This window comes from Cimex lectularius, unplaced genomic scaffold (genome assembly GCF_000648675.2).
Source record: "Cimex lectularius strain Harlan isolate CLEC.00 unplaced genomic scaffold, Clec_2.1 scaffold247, whole genome shotgun sequence".
NCBI classification, from domain to species: Eukaryota; Metazoa; Arthropoda; class Insecta; order Hemiptera; family Cimicidae; genus Cimex; species Cimex lectularius.
In genome coordinates, this window is record NW_019393016.1 from 177295 (window position 1) to 198850 (window position 21556).

At 32.4% G+C, this 21556-nt stretch overlaps 1 protein-coding gene across 1 annotated transcript; it reads left to right on the forward strand.

Annotated features, from left to right (window-relative positions):
* The first annotated feature begins 1813 nt into the window (after positions 1 to 1813).
* Positions 1814 to 20400, forward strand: LOC106668986. The gene is made up of 10 exons (XM_024229805.1): positions 1814 to 1844; positions 7208 to 7243; positions 7308 to 7522; positions 11998 to 12656; positions 13234 to 13421; positions 13479 to 13605; positions 15157 to 15218; positions 19556 to 19866; positions 19964 to 20020; positions 20287 to 20400. The coding sequence occupies exons 3-10, from the start codon at positions 7376 to 7378 to the stop codon at positions 20398 to 20400; spliced, it is 1665 nt and encodes a 554-aa protein (XP_024085573.1). The 5' UTR covers positions 1814 to 1844; positions 7208 to 7243; positions 7308 to 7375.
* The last annotated feature ends 1156 nt before the right edge of the window (positions 20401 to 21556 follow it).

Here is a 21556-nt window from a genome sequence, read left to right on the forward strand (position 1 = left end):
GGATATAGTATGGATAGTTTTATGCCTTTATTGTGTGTTATGAGTGAACGTATTTTTTGGTGTGAATGAGTAGTGTGGGACAGTAGATGGCTGAATATTCAGTTCTCCATTTACCCTATTATATTAGTTACATAGTAGGCGTATTCACGATGATTGTAAGATTAATTAGTGTTTGTGTAAAATTGTAATATGACAGAAGTTAATAAAAAAGGAAATTTAATCAACTCTTTAATTCAAAATGTTATCTATGCACTCGAAAAGTGACAAACGACACGCTTCAATTCTTGCCGACATAACTACTTGTATCTTAACGTCTAACAGCCTATAACTTTATAGGGTAGGGGATATATCTATTATGAAGGAGCGTATAAGGAGAGGTCAGAAATTAACAAAAGAAATGTATTGGTCTAATTTAATTAATGTGTATTTGAGAATAAAAATACGTGTTAACAAAAAACAGCTGTTAAATTCATGGTTGCCATGTTGGTTGCCTACGCCTAAACGGATAGCAATGTGACTACGTTTTCGACTTAACTTCTAGCATTGGCCCACGCCTGTTAAATCGAGCAATGTTAACTAGTCGATTCTTTCAAGTCTACGTCATAATTTTTTTTGATCTAACAGGAACGAACAGACTTAATAGGGTTAACACAAAGATCGTGAATACCCCTAGTTTGTAGCGGACGGTCGAGAAATGTCGAGTACTCTACGAGCACCCTAACCATCCCTAACCCTAACTGAGTGAATAGTATGTAAATGAGAAAACTGTATTTAAGAGTGAGTGGATTTGGTTTTGACCAATTTTGGTTGATAGTTAATTTATTGCAAATAACAAATGTTGGAATTGCCGATGGACTGCCAGAGATAGGCTCACCTTTACACACGTGTTTATGTCTGTACACGTGCTTGCAGATTTCAGCTTATTTAAATCAGTAATCAGTTAAAGACCATTTTTATTAAAAAGTGTAGTAATTTGACCAAACTGTTTACCGTTTCAGTTAAACCCAATTCATAAGTCTATTGCTCGTTTTATTTCATTACTGAACTAATTCGAACGGGGTTTTCATTAGCAGATTTTAGTAAATATTAATTGCTTTCAACAATTTTACTTATCAGTATTATTGTAACTTGATACAAGTCATAAATGATTTGCATTCCATATTTATAACTGTTTGTGGAACCAAAAATATTCTTGTATCAGGTTTCATAATCAAAAAGCTTCAATTTTTTCAGGCTTTTCACTGATGATGATTATTATCCATGAACCGAGGCGAGAAATCATGTTAGCCACGCTCTATCTCCAGACTAAATTTAATAATTTGCATCCGTCCAGTGGTCTCATGAGACACTGACACACTTTTACATTTATTGTCTTTGATCCCGACTTTCATACATGGATTAATTGCTTTTAAAATTACTAGCCCGCGGGAGATCACAGCAACAAAATAACCGAGACGGGAAAGATATTAGACCTTTAGGGTCCGTTTATGTTACAAATAATTACCTTTTCCATGATACTCATCTCTTCAAAGAACATACGTTCAGATCTATCATCTTTGCTAGAATTCGCTTCGTATAGCCGTAGGTATATAAACAAAAAGTCATCTTTCCGTCCTCTTTTGTCCGCCTTTTCCTTTTCAATTCTGATATTCCACCGCAGATGCTTTCCCTCAGACAGATTTTCAAAGCGTGAAGAGAAAATTGCCAGCGGCGAGGGGAAGAGTCAAAAAGCAATTAAGCCCGGGCCGCCGAAAGGAAACAGAGCGTTTACCGTGCCAAGTCGGCATCACACGTACTTCAGTTCAACGCCTGTCACCTCGCATCGAACACTCATCGGATCAAGAGTAAGTTAACAAAATTTATCAATCTTGTTACATTTAAAAAAAAAAAGTTTTTTTCACAAAGAAAAGTTTAATTTCTCTAAACAACCAAGCTTCAAAATGATTAAATAAATTGGGAAACTAAATTTTTAAACATAATAACCACTGTCTTTATTTTTGTCAAAACATTTTTATTAACTTTTTTTCTCGGTTTTGATGCCAATTTTGTGAATAATTTTTATGTTGTTGTACTTCTAATATGTTCAAGGGAAGTGTACATGATTTGAGTAACGACAACATGGATGTCTGATAACTAAAAATTTAAAAACTAGAAATTGATTTTATCTAAGTATTTGGTATTATTCAATTTATATCAAACGGTAACACATTCTTTTGTATAGTAAAACAAACTGGTCGGGATGTCATTGTTTATTTGGGAGTGTTTAGTCTGTTTATATTTCAGCTTTTGTTTTTATCCATGTCGAACGAAAATGTTACGTAGGCTCTAGTCTAACATTTTTAACTGATCTTCAATTGTGCTTTTCATTCAGTTTTCAAAATGTATATAATAAACCAATTGTTTCTGTTTTAATTTATTTCTATAATAGTAATAAAATCTATAAAAAGGAAGCCATTTGTGATGTCAGCGATTTTAAATTCTCTTTGCTTTTAATAACTATAATATATTTGAAAATTTGGAAAAAATACGATCTAAAAATAATATATATGTTATACAAAGTTTAAATTTAAGTTTAAAAAAATAGTATGTATAATAATCCTTCTATTGAAAGTTCAATAATAAATCTAAATAAATAATAAAATAATAAATAACATTTACCAGTTAATTTAACATCATAAAATTTGTCGACGTTTATTAGACCAAATTTACTGGAGGCAACTCATGGTCCCTCATCTAAAATTTTTAAAAATACCTCGTAAATTATTAATTCAGAGCGGCTGCCAATGGGTAGCTTTCTGTACAATTATTTGAATGAATTATTCTTTTTATTTAAGGTCTTGCTTTTCTCAATAATACTAATTATTGCCCCATGTCAAATTTAAATCGCATTTGCTGGATGATTATAATGCATACACAGTAGTATATAAAATAAAATAAAAAAACAAAAATTAAATTTTAAACGTTAACCCATAAAAAATTTGTTTGTTGCGGATAAAATTGAAAATTGCTTCTTTCTTCATTTTTGTCTTTCTGTCTTCTGTCTGTCTCACTCTCTTTCTGTCTCTCTCTCTCTCTCTCTCTCTCTCAAACTCTCTATCTATCTATCTATCTATCTATCTATCTATCTATCTATCTATCTATCTATCTATAATATAATTTTTTTATTAAACTTACATTAGAAATAGTGCTAATTTGAGAGATAAAAAAATACTCTGTTCCTTGTTCACTCTCTCTCACTCTCTCTCTCTCTCTCTCTCTCTCTCTCTCTCTCTCACACACACACACACACACACACACACACACACACACTCACTCACTCACTCTCTCACTCACTCACTCTCTCTCTTTCTCTCTCTCTCTCTATCTATCTATCTGTATCTATCTACATCAATTTTGTATCTCTCTTATATTTTTGTTTTACGTTTTTTATTTTATTTTCATTCACTCAGTTTTGCTAACTTTTTTTCTGTGCCACATTCGCTCTCAAATACTACCTTTATATTTCAATTCTCAAATACTATGTTTATTTTCCTTTCTTTATATTCTCTCACTCCTTTTCTAATTTCTTTATTTTTTTCAATTTTTTAAAAATTTTTTGTTGTCGCCTTCTACCTATGTTTTTCAATATTTCACTATTCATTTATTGTTCTCTCTCTCTTTTTAAGTAGAAGACATTTGAATTAAATTTCTCATATTTGAACTTAATTACCAACCAAATTATTTAAATACAGTTGTGTCTTTTCTCTCTCTCTCTCTCTCTCTCACTCTCTCTCTCTCTCTCTCTCTCTCTCTCTCTCTCTCTCACTCTCTCTCTCTCTCTCTCTCTCTCTCTCTCTCTCTCTCTGTCGATCTCACTCTCTCTCTCTCTCTCTTTCTCTCTCTCTCTTTTATCTCTCTTTTTCTTCATGTCTCCCTCTTCCCTTCTTTACGCAGTGTATTTCCTTTCTGTTTTCTACTAAGTCAAAATTTAAAAAAAGTTTTACGGTTTTGTTATAGTTTATCTCGCAATGTTGTGGAAGCTGTAGTATTTTCAGAATGTTCTCTAAACCTCATCACTTTTCCCCAAACTCTCTCTCTTTCTGTTTTTATAGATCTATATCTAACATCAGTTTACCTACAGCACAACCAATTAACAAACTTACCATACTCGTGAAAAAGGGAAATGAGATCGATAATAAAACAAGTAGAATTGATGTTTGAAAATGGTATTAAACACTGTTTTATGTGTATCATTAGATTATACTTACCTAAACTGATTGTAATTATTATTAAAATGTAACTAAATAGTAATATGTAATTATTAAAAAAGTGTACAATGTCCGAATGGGTTTGTCCGATGCAATACAAAGACAGATTGAATAAAGGGATTATTATTCTTTTTTGACTTCTTGTAGATATATAGATCGATGTATAGATTTTACATTAACTCTTTCGACTTTCTTTAATATCATATAAAAATGTTATAATGTAAAAACAAAATTTTTTTTTCTACATTGACACCTCACTCGATAAAATGTTTGTCAAAAAGTCATGTAGAAATAAACTTTGCCTTCTTTTCTTCTCTCATTTTTTAAAAATGTAATTTATAGTCAACGAAGAAAAGATTCATTGTTTAGTTGACAGAAAGTTTATTGAAGTTACACGCGGCCAAAAGGTTACATATGAATCTCAGATTAGCATCCTGACTCAAGTGAGTCTAAATCTGAGAAATGGAACAGCTTTCCCTTTCCAATCTTATCGATAAATAAGTCGTGACTAAGTTTAAAGTAGACGAACGATTTTAAAGGCGTGAACAAAGAGAATTAGTTGATTTATTATTTATCTGTCTTTTTTAAAATCATTTTTCAGCTTTAAAAATTGTTTCATTTGTTATAATTTTCTCATTTGTAACATAAAAGCTTAAATTTTTGTTTAAATTGATATATCATTTGCGATCATGTCATCCTATCAGTTATGGCCAGTAGAAAATAAGCATCAAATTACTCATGAAAAGGATATCTACCCAGCTAACTGCTTCAATTTACAGGTCGCTACAAAATTTACATCGAGTCTGGTTGAATAGAAATTAAAGGTAGTTAACTAATTAAGTAATTTTAAATATAAATTTAATTCTAAATAGTTGAATTTTAAAAGGTATTAATTTACAAAAAAATCAGCAAAACATTCTTGTTTATTTTTAGTTTGTTTTGTTTAAATGTTGTTCTCTCAATCTTTGTATTGCCTTATCACGGAGACATTTTGGTAGTTTTTGTATTGGCAATAATGGTCATATATATATATATATATATATATATATATATATATATATATTCCTAATAATTGAAATTTTTAAAGAGTAATAGGTGGAAAAGTCTGGTTCGCTATATAAATTCACAACAAATTTTATAATTTAAAAAAATCATTTATCCTAAACAGAAGTATTGATTTGAGAGTAAATTGTAAAATTAATACCTACTATCCAAGAACATAGCAATTGAAAGAAGTATGCAAGAATAAACACATCTACAAATAGCCCAAAGAGCCAAAATACCATATTGTTTGATTTCCACAAGGTAATTTTCAAATTATACATATTTATTAGTTTCTCGATTAAAAATAAAACTACCTTTCATCAGGTATCAATCATACTATATTAGTTATAATTAGAATTTGCAGAAAATTGGTACCGCAACTGTTTTGGCCTCTGTGAAATCGTGAGGATCTAATCTTGGCAGGATATTCCGGACTTATTTTTGCGATGTGAAGCTCTAAAAAAGGTCTGAGCGCTGTTTGTGCTGATAAACATGAGTAAGGTCTTATCTTACATTCACAAGCATTTCTGCATTATCGAACACTAAATGGCGAACTAATGAAGCAAAATCTTGAAGACTGGTTGATATTCATAGAATCAAATCGACTAAAGAACAACACTTATTTGTATCGTTCTGAAGTATTAACATTTTATGAGTACACAATATAAATATATCTTGTGAAAAACACATTTTTATTTGTCATTACTTGGTTGTTAAACATATAGGTAAATAAAATATTGACATGCATATTCACACCTTTAACCAAGCAGTTCATTTTTAAATTGTAAGTAAATACAGGATCACTGTAAGAGAGTATGTTCCAATTTTGAAAAATAATTTAATTTAATTTCGTTAATCTAAAATCACATTTTTTTGCAATGCATACCAGGAACTGTAACTCGCAACACAAGTGTGAATTTGAGCCCTCGGTGTGCCGGTGTTCTTCCATCGAAGAAACTCATTTTTGAAGGGGGTTGGGACCAAATTCAGGGTCGTTGAGATCTGATCCCGCTCCTTCTATTGATTAGTGCCGTGTCATTTTCTTTCAATTGCGACCACCGGTCACCTTAGGCGTCAGAAAATGTCCAGAGGCGACTGTGAGGATCGAACCCACGACCGCGGGAGCTACTAGCCGAGAGTCTGACGCCTTAACCACTCGGCTACCGCGGCCCCCAAAATCATATTTGATATGGTGTTCGTTGGTCGACTTGCAGATAATCTACGTAGTGTTCCAATCTTTGTAGAGGTCATTAGACAGGTGACAAAAGACTAAATGCTGGGTTCATCTAGCCCTCGGCATCTTATAGTGCCATCATCAGGGCTTTCCCAAGGTTCAAGAAAACGATTAGCATGGAAAATTATGCTAAAAGCGTTTAAGGTTGAAAACAGACATCCCCCGTCGTCACTCTCCCACTCTCTCTCTCTCTCTCTCTCTCTCTCTCTCTCTCTCTCTCTCTCTCATTAATTTTTATCCTTTGTACATAGCTTCTCTAAATAGTTGTAGTTTTAGTTTAAATATTTAAAAAAAAAACAGTTTAACTGTAAATCTGTAAATATTCTTTGTGATCACAAAACTACCTGAAATAAATTGCTAGTCAGAACAAAAATAGTTGGACCTTTAGTCATATCGATTTTTAGCGAGATGTCTGTTTTCACCGTCAAAAATATATTATGCTGGCCATGTACTCTAAACCTTAAACCCAAAACGCTTGCACAATAGTTTTCCATGTTAATCGTTGTCTTCATCCTTCTGAAAGCCCTCATGAAAGCAATATAAGTTGTCGAAAGCTAGGTGAACCCAGCATTTATTCTTTTTTTCACTTGTCTAATTACCTCTACGAAGATAAGATAAGGAACCCTACATAAAATCATATCATTAAATTTTGATTGCAGTGTTTTTGATTTTGTAATTACAGAATCGTGTGTAACCACTAGTTCGTCATACACAACAGGTGAAGATTAGAACATTAATAAATTGTGGTTTTTATATTTGATTGAATCTGACTATTTAAACAGTGAGTAACTTTTGGGAACTAACACAGAACGAACAATAGCAGCTCGGCAGACGGCATAATGCCATAAATATGTCAGAAAGAAGCAGATGGGAAGAAATGGATCGGCTAGGAAGCAGCAGAAGTTTTGGCGTGTTCCGAGACGTGCCCAAACCGCGCATGAAACCAGCATCTAAAGTCCTGCTTGTGATCGCCTGCTTGTCTGCTACTGTTTTATTTGTAAGTTGAATATATCACTTCTATAGCTTTCTGAGTAGTGAGAAAAATAAAGTGATATTGTGAGAAATGGGATACTGTAACAATATCAAAGCATCCAAAAAATAATTTTGTTAGATATTGTGTGTATTAATTAAAATTACAGATACATAACTTCACATAACATCTAATAAAATTATTTATTTTCTGTGTAATCAAATGATATAGAAATACTTCATTTACATATCGTCTATTTATTATTTACTTATTTATTTATTAATATTTATATTATATATTCTGGAAAATTATATAAAAATAGAAGAGGCTAGCGCGGTATTTTCTTATTTCGCAGGAAAGGAAGCTTATTTGTAGTATATTTAAAATGAAATTGTTCTAAGAAAAAAAGAAAAGTGACGCTTCCTTTATGCGCGCTTCTTAAATAAATCCTGTTAAAGAAGCATTTACCCTTTTCATAGGTTTTAATTTTAATAAATTGGCCGTGGTCTGCCGGTATGGTCTCCATCTTGAATGGCGGAAAGGTGGTTGAACAAAGAAAAGACAAATTTTATTACCCTAAGTTTGATCTATTTTTGAATTCCAAATTAAATATAATATTTATTTATTAATTANCGCAAATGACCTATTTATTTATTAAATATAAAAAATTATTTTGATCTGTTTTTTAGCTTGCAATAAATTAAATAATAATTAACTACTAAAACCGCGACTAATACGAGGAGTCTAAAACGATTAAACTGCATTGCGGATCTGTCGTGCAAAATGGTATAACCGAATTACTTAGGGCGCTATGTTGTCCCTTCTATGATTACCGTTGTGTTGGCAACTTTTCTGCTTAACTCGAACAAACATTGAAGAAAGACGAATGCTTTTTGTTTTTGACGTACATTACGAAATTACCAATACGTACTGTATTGGCGTATATTGAAAAAGTTAATGTCTCTAAAATAGTTAAACCATTTACAAAGTTATTATCATACAATTTCTTATATGATTGAATAATACGACTGTCCTAAACTGTAAACCTAAAATGTCTTATACGTTTTTGGTATATTTTCACGTTTTCTTATTTATTTTGGTAGTGTGTATTTACTTATAGCTGTGGGTATTTACATATGATATAGGTGTTCAGATGTTCATTTAGTTCGTCTTTCCACGATTTGTTATCAAGGTATAAATGAAGAGTTGCTGTTTTAAAAACAAAGCCTTTTGTAGTGTTGTAGTGCGAGATTAATTCCGAACATTATAAAATTAAAATCTATGAAATTTTAAACTATAAATCTCTGTGAACAGATGTAAAATGTAAATATTATTTAAATTATCTTGTATCAAATATACAATTATTTCTGTAGCCGTGATGATTATTAAATCAAAATAAATTGGCACGAAAATAAATTTTCATTAATAATTTACTTTATAACAAATCGTGGAAAGGAAAATAAATTTTAAAAAAAAATCTTACTTCATTCCACATTACTGAATGCTATAAAGATTTTTGATATTTCTGTAATAAATTATTTATAACATAATTGTACTATATACGTTATTTGCTCCTATAAACTTGATATTAATTGCTTAGAATCTTCTTTTAACCTCCCAGACAGTAATGTTTTTTACTAAGAATGTAAGTAGTCAACGAAAATTTAATACAATATCTACGTATGATTCAATCGCTGTCTATTGAACGAACACAATGCTGAGTGTTTCGTTTTTCGCTTTTTTCAAAGGAGCATTGTCCGATAAAAATCGGATTTCTCTTTTCGGTCATAAAAACATTCTTTTTTCATCTAGCATTTTTTATGAACATCCCAGTTCTGTTTGTTGGGAGGATAACCAAAAGAATATCGGACTAAGCTCTTTTTTATGTCCAAACCTCACTCGTGCCATCAAAGACCTCCTTGATGACGTTACAATAATTTTAATCCCTATAAATAAAACAAGCCTTATTATCTACTGCCAAAATTAATTCATTTTACTTTTCATCGTGAATGTTCATCTTAGTGAAAACTATTTGGAAAATGAATATTTTGACATGTACAACTTGAGCAGCTTCTTGGAAAAATTTCAAATTTAGTTATCATTTAATTAGACAATACTTTTGGCCTAATTAATTTTTTATTTAATGATCGTTGAAATATTTGTTTTATGGTATTTTAGAGTTATTTTTGCCGGAGATATAGAAGATTTTCGGGACATAGTGTTACTGTACAAATAAAGTTGCTACTTTTAGTGGTAAATTTCGCACTGGCGTTCAGCGGTGGCGGAGAAATTCCCGGGAAACCAGGACTACAATCGGGCGTCAAACTATTTTGTCCTCGTGAACCGCAACACAAGGAAGAAGTCAGAAACACCTCCAACCGGAAACTGAGTTAAAGAGATTTTGAGAATAAAATTTAAAGCTGGTCAAAGAAATACTTTTAAGTTAGCTAATATTTTTCTTTAATTGGTGGAAAAAATATTAATATTTACATTTCAATTATAATTCATTTGTAACTGAGGATTGTTCTTTTTATTTTATTTTTCCTTAATCTTTTATACACTCTCTATTTCCACCTCCGTTGGTCGCAAACAGGTGGAGTTAATGTGAAAAAAACTGGTACAGAGCGTTTAATTCTCAGCAACTTTTTTACGTAATCTGTAAATAACTGCATGAGTAAATCATAAATAATCTTTAAGAAAGGTATGATGGAGATGAGATAAAATTGTTTTGTAATAATTCGTTGTAATCCGGATAATCCATCCTACAATCGATTTCCTGGTACTTCTTCAACTGTTTACCTTAACTTTGACATGTATTTACGGAAACATGGCCGAATCCAGAATTCACATCCCTCCACATTTTACCTCGCCTATCAAAAAAAGGGTTGTCCAAATGAAATTTCTATTTGTTCTATTTGCATAAACATCATCACTACACATACGGTAATGTCCGGTCATGGGCAAAATGGCCTATAAAAAGTAATAGGGTCCGAATGATATGGAATTGAGACAATTGTAAAAATTCAGTCGACAGTATAAGTCAGAAATCAAATATTGTTGGCAAAAATTAAAGGGGTTTACGAGCCCTGACTGAACAGGTTCAGGCTAATCCGAGGATGATCTCGAATAGCAATCTAGCCAAGTCACCCTCCAGCACAGAGGATCCCGACGACCTGCAAATCACTCCCTCACCTCCTCCTAATTGTGATATTATTACAAGCAACAATACATTCGAAAACTCCCGATAAATCACAAAATTATTTTTCTAAAATTAGATCAGGGCATACCTGTTTTGAAATCTGATAATCCGTGGGTAATAATAAATTATATCGAACAATTCTACGATTTAAACTTCAGTAATGCCTAATGATTTGATGAAATTTTTATGCGTACAGGCGCAACCCAGTCAACCATTATTAACACAAATTTTCTGTAACACGGTGGAGTCCAAAATAATATTTATAGTAATAAAGTAAGAGGTTCACGTTACAAAATAAATTCGAATTTTTCTGACCCGTAACATTCAAACTATAATTTTTTGGGCGCGAAATTCCAAATGGGCATAACGAAGTTGTCGTCAAAGTTGCGACATATTTTAAATGTAATCCTTATGATCTGTTTATTTATAAATATACATTAATGGGTTTTTTGATGTGATGATTATGCGACTGACTTACCTTACCATTTTGTCATCAATATTTTTCTGCTTCAGGTCAATAAGGTTCACAGTTAATGTTATATATTAACGTTAATTAATTATTTTTAACGTGGATATGCTTTGGGCTTTGTTATACAAATTTGTTTTGTACGACCATATTTTGCAGGGAAAGGCGGTTAGAAGATTAGGTTGACAATGGATAGGTTAGTTAGAGTTTTGGTAAGGTTAGGTTAATGACGGATATCTTAGGTAGAGCTGAGGTTTGAAAATAACTGCAGGTAAGTTAGGATTAGGCAGTGATTAGGTTAGGTTTGATAAATATAGAGTTATGGACGGGTTAGGCTACCTATCCATGATTTTATGTTTAGCCGATAAACAGAAAAAATATGTGAATGTGAAACGCGGGTAGTAGTTATCATTTTTTATAACAATAGTATTTGTTTTGTCGGCGTCCGTAGCCGTTCAGGATTCGAATCCTGTGGCTTTTTATTCTAACCTGTCGTAATTACGAATGGGCTTTTTTATTTTCAAAAACACAGGCTCCGAGGGTTCATATAACCTCGTAATTGCATACTCTCGTAAGAAAAAAAATCCTTTGAAAAACTTTTGTATTAGAAACTAGTAAGTATAGCACTATTAATATTTAAAAATATTACCAATACTTTAACAATTGGACTTTATATTAACAACTAGCACCTCAGCATATACTGCGAAAACTATTTAGTAAGCATAAAAAAATTGAAAGAACATAGGATATTATTTATGACTTATGCTTTACTATTGTTAGAATGTTATGTTCTGAGTCGATCAGTTATGTTATATTTCATATTTTTAATTGTTGCAGATTTGCTTTACTACTCTAAGCATCACTCAAAGTAGATCGAACAACAAAATAGAAGCTTTGAGAAAAAAAGCATGGGAACGATCAAATGAGTCAAATATTCTTTCTCAAACTACAAAAACTACGATGATTGATCGGAAAATCGACGAAAGCACACTAGAGCAGAGAGAGCATGTAAAAGCTTTTAAGTTTCCCGAAGAGCGAAACAACAAGATCAAGTTCCCAGAAGGGGAAGAGGAAGAAACTGACTTATACGGCGACATCGTTGTTTCTAGACGAGGCAAAACCATGGAAGTCCAGAAACGGCAAAAAGGGAAACAACATTTTTTTACCCCACACCACTATTCCGATCTATATCCTCAATTGGAGAACTACAAGAACACACACGATTTCAAGAGGGTTCAGGACGTTATCGGCTACGTACACAAGACGCCTCACCTGATCATCGGTCCCGACGGACGGCCGGCGGTCAAATTCACAGGGGTGTACTTAAAAACGCCAGATGACGACTATGAGGAATTAAATTTCAACCAAAACCCGCAAAATCCGTCGTTGAACGGGCAACCGTATGCTTCAGACCCACTCAAACATTATAAACCGTCGCATCCCTCAGAGATAAACAACCTCGCCTCTTTTTCATCAGATTTCGACACTGGACCTAGGTAATATTTAAAAATATGAAAGTGCCTTGTCAACGAATTTTTTATCGACTCTGCTTACCAACTAGTTATCCACTTCTACTATTCTAATTTATCTTAGCTGGGCAATATGATACATTTTTTATTATGCCAAGCTTATTAATGTTTAATAAAATTATATCAAAACGTTCAAAAAGTCCATACACGTCTGCAACTATTACTAACTATTGATCTAAAAAAAATGGACACACTAATTATTATTACAACATTCTGATGAATTAGAATATGCACTAAATGTAAAATCGTGGCAATACAGAAGTTATCAATAGGTGTAGAAATATTACTCTTTATTAAATTGTTCCTTCAATTTGATGAGGAATTTCCTCGACAACGAAAATCCAAACACACACTTCATAGAATCTCCAATTTACTCATTTAATATTGTTTGAAACATTCATCCATTACTAAATATATGAGAATTTGTATCTAAGAGGAGTAATAAGCAAATACCACTGAGCTCGGAAAAAATTTGAAACATTATTCAAATCAGATTGAAGTGGTAAATGATCATATATAAAACAAAAACATTTTTCATGTTTAGATTTTCCAACAAAATCGTCCGGCCAACGACAATTCCAAAGGATTCCGCCACAATACCGTCCCAGACGCAGATCACCCAGGCTATTTTTCATCCTTTCGAAACACTATCAACTTCGAGACCAGATAAAAGACAAAAGCCTCTTAAAATCTTGCTAGATATTTACCCGGTGACACGAGAAGTAGAGCATGGTGAGCAGCAACTATGATTGTAGTCATAAAGTGAATTTTATTGTTTTTCATTTTTAGGCCAGGTTTATCCGCATGGAAGGAAGACTCGCTATAAACAGCCATCATACCATACAACCACCGTACAGCCTAACAGCAACAGGATGATAGTTCATTTGAATCTGTATCCAAAAAAATCAAAGCAAAAGTAAGTATGACTTTGCAATTTACACACGACTTTTGGGTAACGAAAAAGCAGACCCACAGGCCAGAGGATTATCTGGAAAAATATATATAGGCCCTGAACCTATAAGAAAACACCATAAGGCAATCTAAGCAAAATATGAGAAATGCAGCTTTCCAACGGTTGTAATAACTTGGTGATTAAATAAAGTCGAGAGAAGTTATAAATTCTTAACTGGAACACTGATTATGGAAAAAAATCCACAAGGCTAATACAGCCAAAAATCTATTTTTTGTTCTGTATAAATATTCGTATTTAATTATTCTTTATTTGAGGTATGGGTTGAGATAAAACAATCAGTGTTACGAGCGGGATTCGAACCCACGACCTTCGGCTAAATACGCCGCAGCTCTACCACTTGACCTATCGTGACTTCGACCCTCTCGGACACTAACTTTCCATCTCAACCCCACCTTTTGAATTTTCCCTGCTTTTTGCTATTTTTCAATTAATTGAAAGATGATATTTGGCCAATCGGACCACGACATCTAATGAATTCTTATTTAAGTAGTTAAAACCATCCGATTTTTTTTCATAAATAATTTTTATGGCCGATTTTACTGAATTCGGCTTTAGGTTTTTCCAAATTTTACCATTTATTTAATAATTTAATAAAATTTGCATACTATCTCTTTTTGTTGGTAACAAACTAATTCACTGACATATAACAAAGTAGGGGGCTTTAGTGGCCGCAACGGTTTGGTTGTTGATACGTCGCTCATCCCTGTAAGGTAAAGGTCCCGGGTTCGAATCCAGTGGCCCTGCATTCAAACCCGACATACTTACAATTGTTTTGTATTTTCCACAAAACCTGCACCCTGAGGGCTTATATGGCCTCTGCTGTTGGGAACCCTCGAAAAAACAAAAAAACAGTAACCTCGAAATACTTGCAAAACCAGGACACAGTCTACGAGATGGTATAATACATGCGCTTTAAGTTAAGTTAAATATTTCATGAGTGTTCTTTCTACACTTATACCAATAATGGTCATTGAAGTGTAGCACATAGCAAAAATATTTTTTGATTTTACTTGCATAATTAATGAGCGTACCAAGATGGAATATCGTTGTTATGTATTATATTTTAAATTGACAATTTTTTGTTATGACACATTCATTTTAAATGCAATATTTTCTGCACACTTTTGTTTTACTTTTTGGTAATTACCCTATTTTCGTCAGGATTTCTTATCAAATCAGTGATTTTCTTGAAAAAGGGATTTGGTTTTCTTTAAAAGGAACGTCTGTAATAAATACAAACGAAACAACTGACAAGCTGACTGAAAGGATTTAAAAGTTTAAAGTTAAAATTGTATTTTGCTACAAGCTAAACTTTATACATCCAAATGTAAATTTTTCAATTACAATAAAATCTTATTTTCTGAAAGATGAACGCAGATAAAGTAGGGGCGAATAAACTAAAAAAGTTGGATAATCGTGTAACGAAAAATGTATTATATAAATAATAGCTATATTTTATAAAAACACAAAATACCAATTCTGTTTTATATGCAGGAGAACGCAATATTTGACGTCTCTGGTTCCTGGTGGAGGCGATTTAGAAGAACGCATGTTTGGTAAGGTTATTTAAAATTATTGAATTATATATCATAATAATCTGATATTGAAACAGAAAACCATTAATTACATAATTTCATACCCTTGTAGAAATCATACGTGACTGGGGTGTTTTTAGATGATCTTTTGGACATGAACAATGACGTGCAATTTCGTATTTTACTTTTTACTTTAGGATTTTGATTTTAATAATTTATCACATAAGCAATAGGTTCCTTAATGTAAAATAAGAACTGTTCATTGAGCCATGGCTCAGGAACTTTGATTTCAGTAATGAAATCAAGTGAACCGCAAGGGTAACTACTCAGGACACTGTTATTAACATCTTCTTTATGTGAAAACTGAAGAGACATTCATTAAAACGACGCACCTGATATGCAAGAGCTATCGGTTTTCAACGTTTGTCTTTCAAAACCATATTTTATCAGTTTAAACAGAGATCTATATGAAAATTAAAATTTAAAACTATGCCGAGATCCGTGACCTTGAATATGTATATTTACACAAGCTTAAAAATGAAATTTACTTAAATTTGAAATGGAAGCTTATGTGGAAATCGCAGAAGCATTTAAAATCATCAGTGTGAAAATGCTGTAGTACTTATAGAACTGACAGTAAAATTTTAACTTAAAATGAACAAGTGTAACTTATCTTTTGTTAGGGCTGTTAAGTGTACGAATCTTTCAAAAAAGAATGAACGTTTGCTTTTTAAAGATTTTACATCTATTGTGTACGTACGTATCAATAATCAAGTTATCCTAATACTCAAATTTACATTGTTCAATTTTTTTTCAAACAAAGAGATGAATTTTTTTTTACTTCATTTATTTGTATCTACAACTGTACATGTATTATATACAACCAGCAGATTAGATTTCAGATTGTGTTTGGCATTATGGGCGTTATAGAGAAAGCGACCCATTGGCAGCCGCTCTGGATTAATGAAATGATATTAATCATTTAAGAGGTCTCTTGTCCATATTCTTTTCAGACGTTTACGGGGTAATTGTGGGGAATGGAGTAATCGTATTTGTGTGTTGGTGTGATTTTGTAATTTACTATGGAAACGTCTGTAATATGTTTTGATGGATGAAAAAACTGTTAGGATTTGAAGATCTCTGTGAAGTGTATTATTGTTTACATAAAAAGGGGCAGAAACAATTTGTCTTAAAATTTTGGATTGAAAACTTTGTAATCTTTGAATATTGGAATACTTCGCCGATCCATATTCTTGGCACCCGTACATCCAAATAGGTTTGAGTAGGTATGTGAATGTCGAAAGCTTTGATTTTAATGGTAATTTTGATTGTCGGTTGAAAAGGTAATAAAGAATTTTAAATCGTTTGTTCATTGTCTGTTTTTTTAATCGTGAGTGTGGATTACAAGTTAGTCCTCTATCAAATGTAAGTCCTAAATAGTTAACTTTGTCGGATTGAGGAACAGGTTCATTGTATAACTAGGACAAGTCTCACGACGGAGTGTAAAGGTGATATGTTGTGACTTTGAGGGATTAAACTTTATTTTCCAAAGATTGCTCCATTTTTCAATTGTTGATATGTGGTTTTGTAACACGAGTGAAGCTTGTGTAGAAGAGAGATGGCTTGTTAATATGGCGATGTCATCTGCGCATGTGGCGGTGAGTGTATTCTCATTTGTGGGCATATCAGAAGTAAAAATTGTGTGCAACAGCGGAGCAAGTATTGACCCTTGTGGCACACCTGCAAGCACTTCTTCAATCCCAGAAGTCTCCGTATCCTGGTTTGCTGCGAAAAATCTCTCTTTAAGGTATGATTGTATAATCAGATAATAGGCCTGGGGTAAAAATAATTTTAATTTGTACAATAATCCCTCATGCCATACTTTGTCGAAGGCCTGAGAAACAAGAGATGAATTTAAATTACTTTTCAGAATAATAGAAACACATGTAATTTATATTCCCAGTTTTTTCCAATAATAACTAAAGAAATACAGAATAGAAATATTTTAACATATACAGCCCTGGGTGTTGACAATGTGTAACTTAATTTGCAATATTACAGATAAATATGGCAGACCCTGTATCAGCCTAGGTTATTCATTGTAAAATTTTGAATTACTTTTTTAATATATATTTCGTTTTCTTTTGGTTTCTCGAACGTCTGCCTTTAAAAGCAAGCTTATCTAATTTACTGTTCCTCTTAAAATCCCCCTGTTCCTCTCTTGTCATGATATATTTCTCTAGTTTCTGAGCAACATTATCAAGCTGAGGAAAATTACACAAAGGCCGCTTTTTATTATATTAAATTTGATTATAAAAGTTTTATCTAGTTACTTTGCAAAATAAAACCCTATCATCCCTAGATACTCTTATCTCAAAACTTATCTATATTCTAGTATATAGTAAAAATTTGTACCTAAATTAATTACATTAAGAATAATATGCGTTTTTCTAACTTTCCAAAGACTAAAACAACCAAAGGTTTTTTATGTTTGAAAGTTAAGAAAAGTTATGAGATATGAATTTCTCAAAGAATGTGATTCAACGTTTTTCGTTTAGGATCAAAACTATGCAGGATGAGTATTATTGTTTTTTTCTTTATCAACTCTTGTAAAAAAATTAAATACAAGAAAAATACAACCAAAGAATTCCATAATTAAAAAATGTTTATTTATGCCTCCAGAGTTTTCAGTTCCCTTGTTCCTGATAATGCATACAGTTGTTTATTTCAAGAAAAAAGATAGTAGAATAAATAAATTATTTGCATGCTTTTTATAAACAAATGGAAATATTAATTGCAATAAAACAGTAACCCTAGAAAATGGATACAAACTAAACGCTGTACATAGTTTAAGAATAAAGTTGTAGGGGCATCATCGGTGGTGGCAACGGTTTAGGCGTTGACTCGGCGTTCATCACTGTAACGTAAAGGTCCTGGGTTCGAATCCAGCGGTTCTGCAGTTGTACCCGACATACTTATAAATTTTTTTTTTTTTAATTTTTTTTTACCGGCACCCCGTTGATTGATATAACGTGTGCTATTGCGAACCCTCGTAAAAATAAATAAATATATAAATAAAATAATAAAAAATAAAGCTATATAAAATATTATTAGATTTTTATTTACTGTTTTTACATAATGCGATAACTTACAGGAGTGGTTAGACGTATAAGATCTTTCATTAAGCATTTTACACAAATGGTGTGAAATTGAAATAAACAACTAAACTAATTTTATAAACAAAAGGAAAGATTCATATATTGAAATAATATTATACTCTTTTTTTTTTATTTTCCCTTTCAAACACTACATTCATACAAATAAATACATTCATACACATAAATACATCCATACAGTACACTCATTCCGTTTGGCCGGTGGAGTACTTGATATACCTCCACCGACCTAATCTCAAGCTAATCTAGATTAGGATCGACGGAGTACTTTTATAAATATTCCGCCGTCGACCCCAAACTCACACTCATACGCTCTCAACGTTCGAGGGGCGATGATGACGTTATTTTTCACCCTCACCCCTCGCCATTCACGCTAATAAATACATTCACTCAGACAAAACATATAGACACAACACATAATACATATTATATTCAATAAAAAAACCCAAATTCCCCTAAAAAGCGGAACAGGGGACCCAGAAATCCGCTGCAGTGCTCGAGTACCATTTTCAGACTGGGTGGAATGCCTAAACGCTCCCTGTAGGGAGTCAAGGCATGACATGTTTCCAGTATATGGGACATTTCGAGCAACCTTTCTCTGCATAAGGGGCACCTGCGCGGGCTTTGGCCCAAGAACAGGTGCCCGTGTGTCAACCGCGTATGGCCTATTCTTAATCGCGTAAGGATGATTCCTTGTTTCCGGCTCAGATTCTCGGGGGGCCATCTACGAATCGTGCTCTTGACGCCTCTCGGACGACCCGGCCCACTAACGCTGCCATCTTTCTTTTATCATGTTCTTTACTGCTAGCTTAGCGTCAGTGGGCCTGGTTGCTTAACTCCTTGACTAAACCCTCAATGAAATGAATAAATTAATTCAGAAACTACTGTTCAAAATGACTGACTAAACTGTTGATACGGAAATTCTGTATAAAATGAAACTACAATCAAAAATGCAACAAACCACCAATTATATCTATAATACCGCACAAAATATACAATTGCCATTAAAAGAAGTTAATAACAAAATTAACACCTAGACATGCCTAGATAACGTTTTTTTCATTTTTAGATTTATTCATTTATTCACCAATTTTTCATTTTCGTGTATTATAGTTAATATTACTTGGGGTCACATATATATAGTGGGAAAAAATTGAATTGTTCTAATAAACAATGTTCCAGACGGTTCAGGGGAAATCGACGATGAGTACAGGACGGTTCGATTCCAAGGGGAAGCTTCCAGGATTGATATGGGTGATGTTGGGTACCCCACCGAAGAAATGGACGAACCTTCTTTTCAAGAGGAATTGACCACAGAATCAGTTTTGAATAAACAGGAAGAAAAAGCGACTGAAGTTTATGAGGTTCGAAACGAAAAAGATCCTGAAATAATGGGCGATTACGTTTTCGAGCAAGAGGACATGGAAAACCATGAAGAGCAAGAAAGGCTATTGGGAATGGAACTTGAAAAAATGAAAGTGACGAATAGTACAGTTAGTTCAAATTAAATTATGTAAAAAAAATAGATATATAAATAAATATTTATAACTGAAAAATTGAGTTAACCTGTTTTATAATTAATTTTTTTAGTATCGATTCTCGATCAAACTAAGTACAAGAAATTGTGTTCTCATTGATCTGAGGAAAGTGATTGAAAACATAAACAAAAAAATAAATGTCTTTATAAAATTACTAATACATATTGAGTTGTCTATTCGAGACTAGTAATGTTACTACAACTAACATTTAGTTATTTAGAAAACCAATTTATTTTCCGAATAATTATTGTAAAATTTGAGAACATAGATATTTAAAATATTATTCATACTTTATTCGCTCACAAATTTTATTGTACAATAAATGTTTTGGAACAAAATTCATTAAAAAATGTTTATACGTGTAAATATTCTTAGATGATGTACAATCAAATGTGTTTAAGAACTTCCGTGGATCTTAAATTTGCTCGATTACTCGACGCGTCCCAAGTTAATGATGCCCTTCAGTGGATCCATATATTGAGCGAGTAGGAATACAAATATAAGAATTGTGCTTGAGCAGCAAGTTTTTTTGGTCGCCTGTTCTGATTTTTGGAGTGGTTGTTATCTTGTTATCTCCCATTTGAGTATATTGAAAGTTGTATTTAGTATTGTTTATTGAAGGTTGTATTTATTATAATGAATATGCGATGTCAACGGGCCATTGTACAATATTGAGTACCTCGACATTGCAATAGATGTTTTCTCTGTGAGCACCGCCCTACCTGAGTGAATGGGGTGTAAATTGGAAATAATTTATTTAAGAGCGAATGATAGTGCTTCTCCGTTTAGTAAACATTGCGTGAGTTAGGGCTGAAATGGCCTAACAGTTGACATCTCCTGGAGCTGAACTAAGCTGGCAAGATGGATAAGACCGATGACTCATCCCTGACTCCCAAAACACCTAAGTGGGTGATTCTCTACAACACAAAAGCTCGAGTATATATATATATATAACNTATATAACAAAAAATTATTAGCTAAGGATGATACATTTATCAGAATTCTGATTAGGATTTTGTAATTTAATGGGAAGGTTTTTATTCAGGGCTTTATCTAAGACAACATATATTTCTAGAAATCCTTTAAAAATTAATTCGAAACTTTTACGAATGAACTGAGTGTTTGTTTTTTCTTCATATTAGCCTTATCCTTACTTTTAATGCAAAATTTATTGTTTGGTCGATTTTGCGCTACAAATTCGTATAAAATAGTAAAAAGTAAATATTAGAATAATTATGTAATATTATGGAACAATCACGATGTGGCATGCTAAAAATAATTTACTTGACAAATACTTTTTTTTTTTTTTTCGTTATGAACTATGCATATTAGCCATGTGACAATTCATATATGTGTGTTCAAATTTGGGGGGGGGGTTATTGTGAAAAAAGGGGGACAAATACTTTAATACTCAATTACTAACTATTTGAAAATAATTAAAGGTACAAATTCATTTTTTTCCTAGAAAAAATGAATTTCTATCCCTAATTTCTTCCCCATTCCTTGAAAAACAAACATATATATACAAAAAACATCAATGTCTTACTAACACATTCAACACGACACACAACCGTGACACATCTACACAGAAAACACCCACTATGAAAAAGTAAAAATACGTTGATTAAACCTAAAATTTCTATAT